This window comes from Aquila chrysaetos, chromosome 2, assembly GCF_900496995.4.
Source record: "Aquila chrysaetos chrysaetos chromosome 2, bAquChr1.4, whole genome shotgun sequence".
In the NCBI taxonomy this organism is placed as follows: domain Eukaryota; kingdom Metazoa; phylum Chordata; class Aves; order Accipitriformes; family Accipitridae; genus Aquila; species Aquila chrysaetos.
The window spans coordinates 57,970,165-57,983,974 of NC_044005.1; the positions used below are offsets into that span (position 1 = coordinate 57,970,165).

General features: G+C 40.3%; 1 protein-coding gene across 1 annotated transcript in view; it reads right to left on the reverse strand.

Moving 5' to 3' along the window:
- Positions 1 to 13,810, reverse strand: part of LAMA4 (laminin subunit alpha 4) — a 104,378-nt gene that overhangs the window by 42,025 nt on the left and 48,543 nt on the right. Inside the window, exons 6-12 of the mRNA XM_030004104.1 lie at positions 12,486 to 12,581; positions 11,038 to 11,189; positions 10,788 to 10,898; positions 7,429 to 7,540; positions 3,937 to 4,104; positions 2,980 to 3,173; positions 952 to 1,068 (exon numbers count right to left, since the gene is read on the reverse strand). Coding sequence (XP_029859964.1) covers positions 952 to 1,068; positions 2,980 to 3,173; positions 3,937 to 4,104; positions 7,429 to 7,540; positions 10,788 to 10,898; positions 11,038 to 11,189; positions 12,486 to 12,581 — 950 coding nt within the window. The remainder of the gene's footprint in view (positions 1 to 951; positions 1,069 to 2,979; positions 3,174 to 3,936; positions 4,105 to 7,428; positions 7,541 to 10,787; positions 10,899 to 11,037; positions 11,190 to 12,485; positions 12,582 to 13,810) is intronic.

Below are 13,810 nucleotides of genomic sequence, written 5' to 3' on the forward strand. Positions count from 1 at the left end.
GGAGAGAAAAAGGACGAATGAGCGAAGCGTGAAAATAATTATTGCTGATGAGGATGGAAGATGTATGATGTTTGCATACTACTTCTTTCCCTGCAGTGTGAATGTCCCCTCTGTGTAAACTTATCCACAAGAGTGGGGGACCTGAAATGATAAACTGCAGCAATTTGTTTTGCACAAAACACAGGGGAAAAAAAAATCATACTGCTTGATCACCTAGGGAGGGTTATAAAGCAAGCTGTCTTCCTTCTGTTTTCTCCAATAACTTTTTCAAAGAAAAATTAATGACTTCTGATATTTATTTTTGTGTTAAAAAAAGAAGTGGGCAACTATGACCAAAGTCAGTGTCTGTGGAGAATTTTCATTTGTCTTAAATTGCCTCAAAATGTTAAAATAAAACATGAAAAAAATAAAAAGCTTTGGTAAGTCCAAAATCCTAAAATTTCTAGAAGTTTCCTGCAATAACTTGTCTCATTCAAAACACTGTATACTAGTCTACAGTTCCAGAAGAGGAGTTCTGTAAGACAATCTGTTTATGTATGTTTTACAGCCTGACAGTGGCTGGTTTTAACACTGATATCTGGGACCTGTAGCCTTCTTCTATGCTCACTTGCAGGTACAAGAAAAGGAATTTAGCATATAGTGCAGTCTTTTACCAGAGCATCTTTTGGCAGCTGCTTGTAATTAAATGATTGAGAACTCTGCAGCAAAATCCTTCATTCAGCTCTGCCTACAGTTAGGTGTCCTTAGAATATGATTATATTTCTGATGCAGTAAAATGTAATTACAGAGCTTTTCATCCAGGAAGATTTATACTTTTTTGGGGGAATATTCATCAACATTTCATTGAAGCAGTATAAAAAAGGAGAGTTTTTTATTTAGTAGTCTAAACACATGACTTAAAAGTTCAAAAAATCAGGACATATCATTTAAACAAGTCACTGAGACACCTACCTTTATTACCTCGCTTAACTCAGAGTTGATCTTTTGTGGTCCTGCCAAAATAGTTGTGGCACTTAGCAGAATGTCGTTCACTTCATCTATTTGCTCTTTTATTTTCTCATGTTGTTTCTACAAAAAATAAAATAAAATAAAATCACATCCAAACCCATCTGTGCATTGCTAAAATACAGTGTTACCATTTTTGTTGAATTTATTAAAGTTAATTAAAAAGATGAAGTGATGAACTAAATAGGTTTTAGACAAATTTGAAGTCTAAGTTTTTCCCAGACATCTGTAACAGCTGCATATTATAATGTGATTGTGCATTTTCTTGTCTTTGTGAAAGAAATGTTGGGTTTTTTTAAATTTATTAATTTCATTTTTTATTACAGCATGAGCACTTATTGGAATGAAGCATTATTCAGTGCACTGCCAGCAGAGACAAATTAAACACGGATTTTTCATAGTGGTCTGGAGACTAGTTTTTTTCTGGAGGTTTTTTAAATCTACAGTACAGAGATCTCTTTTCCTTGTCAATAGCAAAGCTAATGTGAACAATCTCTTTTGTACAGCATCTGCCTTCATTGTGAGTAATAATGAAGATCCAACTGGTTAAAAACAGTGAACAAATGCGACTACACACTTCAGGCTTTGCTTCATAAATGTGAGATGAGCTGCAGCTTGGCACTGTAATTATGAAACAATGGAACAACAGAAGAGGCTTTGTACATAAGGATCCCAAGCTGCTTGTAGAAGAATTCACAAGAGCAGCACGCCTGATTTCTCTATTGAATTATTAGACCTTCCGCATCAACATGAACTTCTAGCGCTGCAAATTTCAAGAACTCAAAACTTAGCCACTGATGCTACAAAACCCAGAGGTTGGCCTGAATTTGCAAGATCGTTCTTCAAATCACAAAATTGCTCCCCAAACCCCTCTCCTCCAGAATCCAAACAATTTCAGACATTGAAATGAAAACAGTTCGCTTCAAATGGTCCCAAATTGTTCTCTGTCGTTTTCTTCCTTGCTGAAAAAATGAATGAAGAGAAAAGTTTTAGGTGGGACATTCTGGTTTTGCATCCCTTAAAGGAAACTAAAGAAAATGGAGAAAGAGTCACAAAACTGCTGGGAGGAGAAAAAATAGTCTTTTTGTATGGCTGATGGATTGGGTACTTTTCTGGGATAAGAGACCTGAAAATTCAATTTCCTCATCAGCCAGATGGGATTTGAACCTAATACCACCACTTACAGGCAAACATGCCCCCTTTCCGTGCTGCAGGGGACAGGTCTCCTCTGAGCTCTCCTCTGGAGTGATTACTTTGTTCAAAATACTGAAACTATTCATTTGAACAGAGCATAAGGGAAAACTGCTGTAGCCTTACAGCTAGGCTGTTCACTCAGCAAGTAGGAAACTCAGTTTCAAGGTATCTGTTGTGGAGCAGTTAGAGAATGGATTTGTGCTTGAAGATGCAAGGACAATTGTCTGCTCTTCCTGAAAAAATGGGGATGCATTTTGTTTAAAGAGGACCAGGGAGAAAGTTTGGACAAGACAGCATGAATGCACTCAGCCCAGGGCAAAAAATGCAGTGCAGAGTCTTTATAAATAATTATTTTAATAGAATTTAATTACTTTTGTGAGCATGAAGTCCTTCCACATTATAAATCAGTATGTAATAGGTGAAACAATCCCACCACAATATTTATAACAGCCATGCTATGTGGAATTTTAAGCTTCTTGGGTTTTATTGTAATGTCTTCCTAGTTTAGGCATCAGTATCCATCTCTTCCTTGGCTTGCAGAGACATGCCATGCCAAAACTTGTCATTTATTGTCACTCCATGAATAAATAATAGTACCTTGCACTTCCACAACTTGTTTCTTAGAATTGGAGAGTCAAACTCATCCTGCTGAGTGGTCCAAGAAATTATTTTTTGGTGTGGTGATTCCTGAATCTAAATTGTTTGCAATCTACTATTTTAAGCACCGGCAGAGATGGAGTGTTCAGAGACAACAGTTATGATAAATGTACTGCGTAGTACCTCACGCCTTTGAAGATTGGCTGTGTTTTCCTTATTTATATCTTCTGTTTGTATAACATAGTCAAGTGCCTGGTCTAATGCCTCCTCCAGGTCTGACAGTTTCACATCCTGTTCGCTGAGCTGCTCCAGCACATCAGACACTAGAGATCTAGTGTCGTTGTACCTCTCGTGAAACTCTTCAACTTGCTGTAGCACTGGGAGAAAAATCAGAGGCCACTGATTAATTCAAACCTTGGATTTCTGACAAAACTTACCTATGCAACAATTTCTGTTGCTGTTACTCAGGGGACAGTAAAACACAGTTGTTAAGAGCTCACTTGAGAGGTCATATACCTAGATTTTAATTTCCCCATCTCTTTTGAAAAGGAAAGATACCTCTCATTTTAGTATCTCATTTTAATCCCATTGATTCCCCCTCTCAAGTAGCTTTTCCTAAAAGAAACTAGGTTTGGCTTTCCTTGCTCTTCATTTGTTTTTCATTGTCACATCTAACCAGGCTATTCTGGAGAAGGCAGTCCTTATTGTGCTGGGGCTCTGACTCATGTTCACCAAGCAGTGAGAATTCGGCTGCCACTCTTTCCCATACCAGCAGTTTTTCTCTCTCTGTTGGAGTTCACTGTCCCCATGGCAGAGCTGGCAGGAGGGAAGGAAGACGTTCACACGAGCAGTTCTAGCCCTGGCACGAACCTTCCTAAGCAGCTATCGCTGAGGTGCTGCAGTGCACAGGCACACACAGACACACACGTATTTTTCTGCCCATTCTGCCATGGGGGCAGCAAGCGCCAGCAGAGACCTGGGGCCGGCATTTGGAAGTAGCAGCATCTTCAGTACGCCGGTCGGTGCTTGCCAAGTGCCTGCTGGTCCTTCCCAGGGGCTCAGCAGTACATCCAGAACTGCTTGGCCTGTGCCAGCTGCACATCAACATGTGGGTGAACGGAAAACAGTTTTAAAACTCACACTTCTCTGCTGCGTTTTCCTCTTCATCTGCAAGTTGCCTCTGATTAGTGAAAGGCTTACGGCGTTTGATCTCCTTCAGCATCTCCTCAGCCATACTCAGCTTCTGGGAAATTTCTTCAGGGCTGAGCTCTTGTTGAATTGCATAGTATTTCATCTTGCTGCTGATCTCTGTGGGAAAAAGGAACAGATGGTCAATCCAGCATGGCTACAGAAAAGTAAATACTGTGGAGTACTTTTACTTTTGTGAATCCAGATCATGCTGATGGCAAAAGAAAGTTTTAATTATCTTCCAACTTTATAGTAGGTAATTATGTTTAATCCAGTCTTAAAATTAAATCTGTAAATAAATCACACTTTCTGGCATGTGTGGGGGTCTCATCAGAAGAGGATGAGATCAAGCAGGCATGGGTTGTGTGCATTATTTGGCTTGGCATTTCTTATAGGCTGGGATCGTCATTTTATTCTGAGTTCTGTGGCATGCAGCAGGCTGGGGCTTTCATCCAGGATCATGGTTTTTCAGTACTGCTGCAAAAATGGTATGTTTATTAAATAACAGCAACGGCAAGGAGACTGAAGTAACCTCTTTTTCCATCTGAAGAAGTTTGTGGCACCCTGAAGAGGTAACATATGGCTTCTGGCCTGGCACTGCCTAGCTGGTTTGGAGATAGATACTATTTCAAGGCTTTGGTCTCAGTTCAAAAAACACTGTTGGATCCCTGCAGCTGAAATTGAGTTTACCCATCCCCAGTGTAGGCATTACAAAGTTTACCCACTTCTCACTCCCTGGCCTCAAATACCAGTCACCTCCTCTTTTACGCCCTATGATGTGAGTAGCTTTGGCTTGCGTTCATCACCACTTTTGTGAATAACCAGAGCTGGCAAAGCCAGCACTATGCATCTGTAAGGTCTTTATAAAAAATAGATGTGTAGTTGTGGCACAACTGATTCTTTGGCAGAGTGTCTTTGTATGCAGTTTCTTGCTGGCTCCTGAGCTCATTAATGAAGCTTTAAAGGCTCATACTGAGCAGTAACAGATCACAACCAGCAGCTCCATGGACTTCTTTTTCCTTCTCACGCTGGCACACACATGTGCATGTGTGCACACATACACCTTCCCTTCAGTAAAGAGCGGCTTGCCTTCTACAGGGGTGATGCCCCTGTAGAACAACAGTTTTCAGCATGGTGGAAATAATTTTCATCTACTTGTCTCCAGCTGCTTTGTGGGTGAACAAGCTCTCTCTTTTTATTCACAGCCATGGGTGTTGCTTCTTCTATGATAGCTCAACCTGCTTGTGCTATTTGTGTGCCAAACTAGATACATGTCTGCCTTCTGTGGTTCCTGTTCTGCCCCAAACCAATTAATAATACAAAAGGATGATCCACAGAAATCAACCAGTGATTGTTAGTGACATACAATGAGGCTTATGCTGACAATTCTGCTTAATAATTGTAGAAATAAAATGTGACGGATGGCCAGACAGTGAAAGGTGGTTTAGAATTACAGGTGTAAGAAGGTACTACAAACGTAACACCCTATGAACCTGGTCTCACCCTGCCTCTTTTGTGTGAAGGGATATGTTAACTTAACTGTGTTTGTGGAAATAAAGTAATGGTTGAAGCACCCATGGAGATAAGGATAAACAAGGATAACAGTTGATATGTAACCACTCTTCCTTACACAAGTTGCCACAGAGCTTGCGATAATTGCTCTAAGACAGAACTACTCAGGTCTGTTCATCAAGTATTTCTATTGAAAAAGGGCTGTTTAACCTCAGCTGCCAGTCAGCCTTTCCATTCTGATGGCATATACAGCTTTTGTATACTGTTGGCTTTGCCAGAGATTGGGGGAAATCAGTGTGCTCTACGGCAGGATGGAGGCTTTCATGATGCAGGTGTACAGGTGACAGGGATGTTTCTGAGTACATTCCCTTGGGGTTTTATTGCTTTCTGTAAGTACCAAATAAGAGGCTGCAATTGGTTTAATCTCAGTTTTATATGTCAGCATGATAATGATATGCCGTAGGTATTCCAGATGAAGATAATCTTCTCTGACTAGGAAACCTTTTTTAAGTGCAGTTGTGCTTGGGAAGGTGTTAACTGTTGTCATTTATCCTTTGATATATAGGACAGTAAAAATTCTTGAAGATGCAAGAGGTTTCACAGGCTCTAAATAAAAAAAAAAATCTTAATCTGAGAAGCTGTAAAATATATACATTTACAGTCAGAAGAGAAGTTATATTTTGAAATTTACGCTAGTTCTAGAGATGCTTTTATTGCTCTAGCATGTTGCCCAAGGATGAACTTTATAAGTTTTATCTTCATCCCCTCACATCATATGGACAGATGAACAGGACACTGAGACAATAGGTGACAGTTTGTCCCAACATTTTAACGTGAAAAAGCGCTTGGTTTCACTCTTTTCCTAATTTTGGGAGATCTTCATCATCATGTTTACCTCTCCTACTGTGAAACAACATCACTATAACCACTTCTGATGGTCTGCTCTAGCCACACGGTTTACAATTCTGCCATTCACTTTTACTAGAGGCAGCGCTTTCTTTGTGGAAAAAGAAGGCAATGAGAATGCAGTTTTCCAATTCTATTTCTGTATTTCAGAAAAAAAAAAAGAACAAGAGGACAACAGCTAGTCTGTAGTGCTCTGTAGATGTGTCTGGACCCAAACTTAGTTGGAAATTCTGGTCAGATGAAGCAATAAGCAGCTTTTAGTATCTTATTTCTAAAAGAAAATCACCACCGCCTCCTACACTGAGCTTGGAGAAGCAGTAAGCTCACTAAATTATTTACTATTGAGCATCCTTTTCTTTTTAGAAGCATCTGCATGAAGTTTTATAAACCAGCACAATCCTCAGCAACAGTTTGCTAAAAGGCAAAAACTGGATTTAAAGTAACACTTACTGGTGTGATCACCAGAGTTAGTCAGACCTAACTGACTGCCATGGGTTCAAAAGGGAAAGCACAATTTTAAAAAAAATCTGTCTAGCTATTAATATGGCCTCCATTACTTATCAGCCAGAGGGGAAAAGTGCACTTGTGTGAATCTGCTGACAAGTAAGACACAGCACTCTCATTGCCCATCCTGTGCTTGTGTCTGTGGCTCCATCCAGCCCCAATCTGATGCTGACTCCTTTTTTTTACCACAAGTGTATATAAATACGTTGAGCAGCTATTCAAACAAACAAAGGCTACAAGCTGAATTAGCTTCAAGTATTTCATGTAACCCTATTTGCTATTATTTGGCTCCGCCAACAAGAGAAAGAAGAAACAGAAGCTCTTGTTCTGGGTGTCAGACCAAGACAACCCGTGGTGTCAGTTGTCTTAAGAGAGACAAGTTTTTGTCATAGCATTGCAGGCTGCAAAAGCCTTATGTGCGGGTTGCTTTGTGAGAGTGCCCAGGTACTACGACATTGTTTTGCTGAAGGTTTCATTAATACATGCTTGACACTGAGCTGAACCAGAAAGAAATCTATTTACCTTGAATGTTATCCCTCATATTACTGAGCTGCTGCACAAGCTGAGTAGCACGGTTGTTGGTCTCCATGGTTTCCTTCTGTACTAGTAGGCCTTTGCGGGATGCTTCATTTCCCTATGAATAAACCATGTGAGCTAGACATTAGATTTCTTTTCAGATCCATATGCATGTGTGAGGATGAGCAGTGTAAACACACATTTTGCTTTCTCCTGATGAGCATGCGAAAGTCCATTTATCATATGAAGTGGTATTTACAGAGATGTTTGAAGTGAAGGGCTGTCTTGGTATTTTCAGAATTGCAGAGTGAGAGATTAAAATCTGTCCCATATTTATCCATCATTTGCTGCAATCAAATTGCCATAAATTATGTACAGTTGTAAAACTCCCATCTGCTGAGTCTCCTAGACATTCAGCGGGGCTGGCTCATTTTGCTGGGTATGGCGTTTCTGAGTAAACCTATAGACTGAAGAACAAGGTGTCGCGCTCACAACCATTTTTAGATTGGTGTCTCCCTCAAGTGAAGTCCCCAGCTCTGCAACTTGTTAAAATTAAGAAGCACGAGGATTCAAAATACTCTGAAGAGCATAGCCACCCTCTTATACTATATTACGTTGGAGGCTGTACTCTGCATTATGTTCCCTTACATGTAAGGGAAACGAAGAGTTACTGTGTCATCGTAGTTACCATCTTTCCGAGAAGGTCACTGACTTTGGGCGTCCTTAGATTTAATTTTCAGTAGTATTTCCCAGGAAAGAGAAAAAAATATGACTGCTGTGCCATCAACGTTTCGTGGACCCTCTGTGTGTGTGTGTGCGCGTGCACATGCACGAGTAAGTCCGCACCGCACGCTCGCCGGTGGCAAAGTGTTTGATTCATGGTCCCCGTTGGGGCTGCATCAGTAAAAATTCCCACTATAAAATTAATTTCTGGGTTTGGGGCGCTGCAGCTGCGACCCCCCGAGGCTGGCTGGCTTCTTGCTGGGGGTTTGGGGAGGCACCAGGTGGCGCTTGAAGGCAAGGCCAGGGACCGAACAGCAGGCTTTCTAGAAAGGTCTTAGTCTTATTTCTCTTTACTTGGGTTTTTAGTCTGTGAAGGGCAAGCACTATGCTTTTTAGTCTTATTCCTTTACGGAATCAGGGTTTCTTTCTGTTGCTCAGCATCGCCACTTCATGCTTATTTTAAGCAACTTGTTACTGTTTTTACACACGCTTGCCTTGACATAATACTCTTTCCTTGCCAGATTGTTCTTTAATTACTGAACACATGGGGAATTGCTGCAACAGGGAAACACAGCTGCGTGAGTGAGGGGTGCTCTTGGGGACCCTCAGATTCCCACTGATGTACAGAGGTTCATCCTGGAATTTGCTAAGAGCAAGCCCAGGAAGGAAAAGGTGCTCTGCTTCCCCGAGTCTCTGCCAAACGTTCGGGACTGAGCTACGTGCTGTTTTACTCTAAGATCACCCCAAGCAGACTCGGAGTTACAGGTCACATTTATTCTTCTCATTTAGCAGGAGGATTTGCCTACAGTTGGTGCATTCATCCTGCCTTTGGGGTTTTGGTCAGAATCTGCAGCAACCCCTCAGACACGGGGACGTGCACGTGAAATGCTCTGGATGGAAGATGCAGCATATCTCTGCAAAACCCACACAAGGCCCTAGTACCCGTTTTCCATAAAAGTGCCTTGGAAGAGCAAAAAGTTCAATATATTCAGAGTTATTACTGTGGTCTTCCTTCCACTGTGGGAGTTTGGGGCCATTATTTCCCTGCCTTTACAAGCAATCACAAGTATTCATGTGGAACAAGCATTAGAAATAACCAGGGAGAAAAGACCAGAGGAAACGCTGAATTTATTGGTTCAGGGAGAGTCAAACTGAGGAATGAGCTAAGAAATCCCCAAGTAGTACTGAAGATGACAAAAACGTTATTATCTAAAATTCACTAAATATTCCTGAAAATCCTACAGCCTTAATCATCCTGCCTAACAGCTACATAGAGGGACACCGAGGCGTGTGAGCTCTGCTGGATTTTCACAGTTGCAGAGGTGTGTGTGGGGGAGCTGATTTAATCAAACCTCTCTTGAACACAGGCATAGTCCATGTAATTCTGCAGTGCCCTTTCTGCTAAGTAAGTGCTGCTTAAATACACCCAAACCCAAATTTTCTCTTTGTACAGTCCTTTCTCCTCTTCCTTGGTGGTTTTTTTTCTCTTGCCTGCTGCTGTATTTGAGTTTTAGTCTGAGGTATAATTTCAGTTTGTCTTGTGAAGGAATTGGTAAGTGAATATAAGGTCTGGCATTTTGCAATAAGCATGAAATATACTCTAGTCCTAGTACAGCTGTGGTTATTTCTGAGAATAACATAGAGTGATGTATCTCACTAATATATATATATCTTAGCAACAGAAAGATGTTTAATAATATCTCTTTAAAATGGAGGAGAAGCAATTTTGAGCCCTATTTCTCCTCTTAACATATATCATATCAGTATTCTTCCAGGGTGCAATGAAAGTGTTATGTGAGCTGAGAGCAGATAACCTTAATTTTATAGCCTGGCAATTGCATGTGGATGCAACATTTATGATTACAATTGTGTTAAAATATACCTTGAGTGCTGATCAGGCTCCCATCTCAGTGGGTACATGAAAAACCTTTTAAACTGGCAGTTTTGTAATGTATTTTGAAGTGTCTAATCGGGGCTAATTTAATTTTATGAGGACATCCATGTAAAATAGATATAGTACAAGTACTCCCAAAGTCAATCTGAATTAGTTTAGTGTTGGTTACTTGGCTTAATTAGAAATCAAAATGTGAAAGAGAAAGGCAGTGTGTCTATCTCAGATCAAACGTGTAGATCCTGCTGGAAGGCTTTTTGTGATTGGTGACAAACCTTCAACCACATTCAACAGACTTCGGCCCTATATCCTTCCTGTTCTGGGAAGAAGACTTGATAGGTCTTTTATGCTTTTAATTCAGAGCTAAAGTAAAATAGAAAGTTTAGAAAAAGAAAATAAAAAGTTCTCCCAACTATCTTTCAGGGCACTCCCACTCTTGTTTGGTGAACCTAGAGGTTCAGGCTAGATGTTAGGAAAAATTTCTTTATCAAGACAGTGGTCAAACACTGGAACAGGCTTCCTAGACAGGTGGTCGATGCCCCATGTCTGTCAGTGTTTAAGAGGCGTTTGGACAATGCCCTTAATAACATGCTTTAACTTCTGGTCAGCCCTGCAGTGGTCAGGCAGTTGGACTAGGTGATCGTTGTAGGTCCCTTCCAACTGGAACTATTCTACACTAACCTCTTACGCCAGCATGCGAATATGACAAACCGCAAACCCTCAGAGCTGTGGCAGGGGGCTATAAACAAACCTGTTCATCAAGTGTTGCTGCCTCTCTCAGGAGATCATTCATTTCATCTGCAGCATCATCAACCTGGATGGTCCAAAGCACAGCATGGTTCTTTTTTTTGGCCGTTGCCGCCTGTGTGTTGCGGAAAAAAAGTTAGTGCATCTGAAAACAAATTATTTCTCTAGTGAGGGTAGGGATTGAAATTTACAGGAATGGAGTGGAAGTTCATAGATTAAAATTACATTGAAAAATAAAATATCATCGTTTGTACCTGGAGATGGGTAGTAGTGAGGTTCAGGTCATTCAAGCGCTTTTGAGCTGCAACACCTGTAGAAATGCTCAGTAAAGTTGATTTGCTTTCATCGATAGCCAGAACTGCTAATCGGATGTCATCTGTCAAATCCCAAATACATTTATCGCAGCCTGATAAGAAAATAAAAGAGTATAATTTTTCTTTAGTGTTTGTGTCAGTTAGCAGCAAGTATCTTAAATTCACATTATAGTGCTCTTGCCCCATAGTGTTCTCTGTCATTGATGGATCCTGATGGATACTCATTTTTCTTTCACTTTCATCCACCCTCTTCCAAGGTCCAATAATACAGTCATGATGCTTCCAGCTGAGCAGCACCAGATGGGATTGCTCTAAGTGGCTGCCACAGCAGTTCCATAATCAGTAGGGAAGGAGACAGAAGAGGTATTTCCTGGCTATTCCCTAGAGGTTCTGCATATTTGTGTCCCAAAGAACAACAGACAAGGGTCAAAAATAAAACTTCATTTTGTCAGAACCCAAACCTCTGTATTTAAAATGTAGTGGTATGAGGAGTGAGGACGTCCAGCAGATGGGCTCTTGGCTGCCTATTTGATTAGGAACGCAACTTCTAATTACACAGTTATAACACGTTTGGAATACGCTTGCGCAGAATGCTTGCAATACCACCTTGTTTTTAGTGACATTGGTGCCACGACTAAATGCAAGAAACTTCGGTGACTGTGAAACACAGATTCCTACAGAAACTTTCGCTTGATTGATATTGTATAGTCTGTAGTCTTGATGGCAGCAGCTCCCAAATGTTTTCCTTCTGGTTGCACTTCCAGGCACACGACCCCTCTTCTTGGGAGTTGGTTTAGGGACACATGTGTGCTACACGGTCTGCCTTATACCACAGGCATAGTTATACTAACATTTAAAAAAATTCAGTGGCTGCCAATAGTTACAATGTAGTGCTTCTGGAAACTCCCCAGGCTTCCTATCATTAGAAGAGGGGAGATGACAGTGGAAAAGCAACTGACTGATGGATATATGTCAAATTGTCAACAGCAGCAATTTGTATTAGATGTACAACTAGAAAACTGGAAAATACATGCAAGGTGGCACAGATAAAGTTGTGATGGCAGTTTTTAGGGCCAGAATATTATTTTGCATGCACTGTGTCTCAAAGTCTATAGAAGTGGCTTTGGTGATACTTCCCTACTGCTCCGCAGTTTGTACCTAAACATTCAGTCTGTCACAGAGTTGGACATATGCATGTACTCAGTCAAGCAAGTGAGAACATGTTTAAATATTCAGTCAGTGGGGCATTGTGCATATTCACATGTTTAAGTAAGTGCCCTGTCAAAGTGCTGAGCCCACTGGAGAACTGAGCTCTTAAGTTAGTATTTGTAAGCATCTGAATAGAAGAACAATATTAATTTTTGGTGTTCTCATGATAATTATCTTACTGATGGTTGGGCAGTCTGTGCCAGTAGAAACTTCAGGGCTGTCTGCGAGGCATTCTCCAGTCTGGCTGTCACACATTCTCCCTCCACAGTTACATTCTGCGGGAAAAAGAAAGGATTTTTGAAAGAAGAGCTTCAAAATGTACAACTAACTCATCTTTCCCCTCCCAAGACTACTGAAATAATTATACGCAGGATTGTGCATGGATAGTCAAACCAAAATCAAGAACCTCTTGGACTGAATTTTCCTTCAGTATGTAGAAAAAAGCTGTTTTTTGCACTGGAGGGACCAGATAAAAGAAAAGATAGGAAACAGAACCAGAAAGCCTCTGCTGAAATTATTTGTTCAAAGCTTCCCAGCTGGTCACAAGCAGAGACAGAGAGGCCAGAGTTGCCCAGCTGGGCCATTGTGCATCACTGTCTAGAGAGGGTGATGCTTAGGAGGTGGGCTAAGAAAAGTGGTACAACTAAAGTCAATTATTAGTTACAAATCTCTCCACAGCTCTGTGGAATTTATCAACGCTATGTCAGGCTGCCACTAAATAAGATTTCTAGCTATCAGGGATTGATAGTGGACTCCAATTCCATCATCAGCATGAGCATATTAAAAAGTAAATATCTCCTACCACTTACAATGAAGAATAAATGAGGTTTTACATTTTTTTAAACTTGAGTAAGCTGCATTTTAATTACCAGCACAAGTGGCTTTTTAAAAAGTATAATTTTAAATCTAAAGTGTCTCTTTCAAGGTTTAATTGGCCTTTTAAAATATATTATTTTAAAGATTAAAATATTCTTGAAACACTTTGATAGAATAACAAAAACTCAAGCAGAACATAAGAACAGCATCAACTTCTGTGGAATTCATTTTGTTTTTGTCTTTCATGGTTTCAGCAGAATCTCATGTAGCAAAATTGTTTACTGCCATTTTATTGCAGCCCATTCATAGTTCTCTATGAATTACCCTTGTATTTACATTCAACATTACACTGTCGAGGAGTTATCAGGGAAAATGTGTAATACAGCTTCAAAGTCAACACGATGCACTAACGTTGGAATAATTTTGTGTAAGTGAACCAATGTTAGTAGAACTACTCAGTTTTTGTACTAATGTAAGAATAGAATTTGATTATTAATTTTGTGGGGCAATCAATATTTTGACCTCATCACAATCTGTATGAACTGGGTGCCTCCCAGATTTTGGAACTACATTTTTTTAAAATTTGTTATTTCTTTTGTTAAGAAGTGAAAGAAAAGTCTCAGTTGAAAGCAGAGATTTCTCTTTACCTGTATCACAGGATGTAGGCTATCCCCAGGTGGCAAGATTA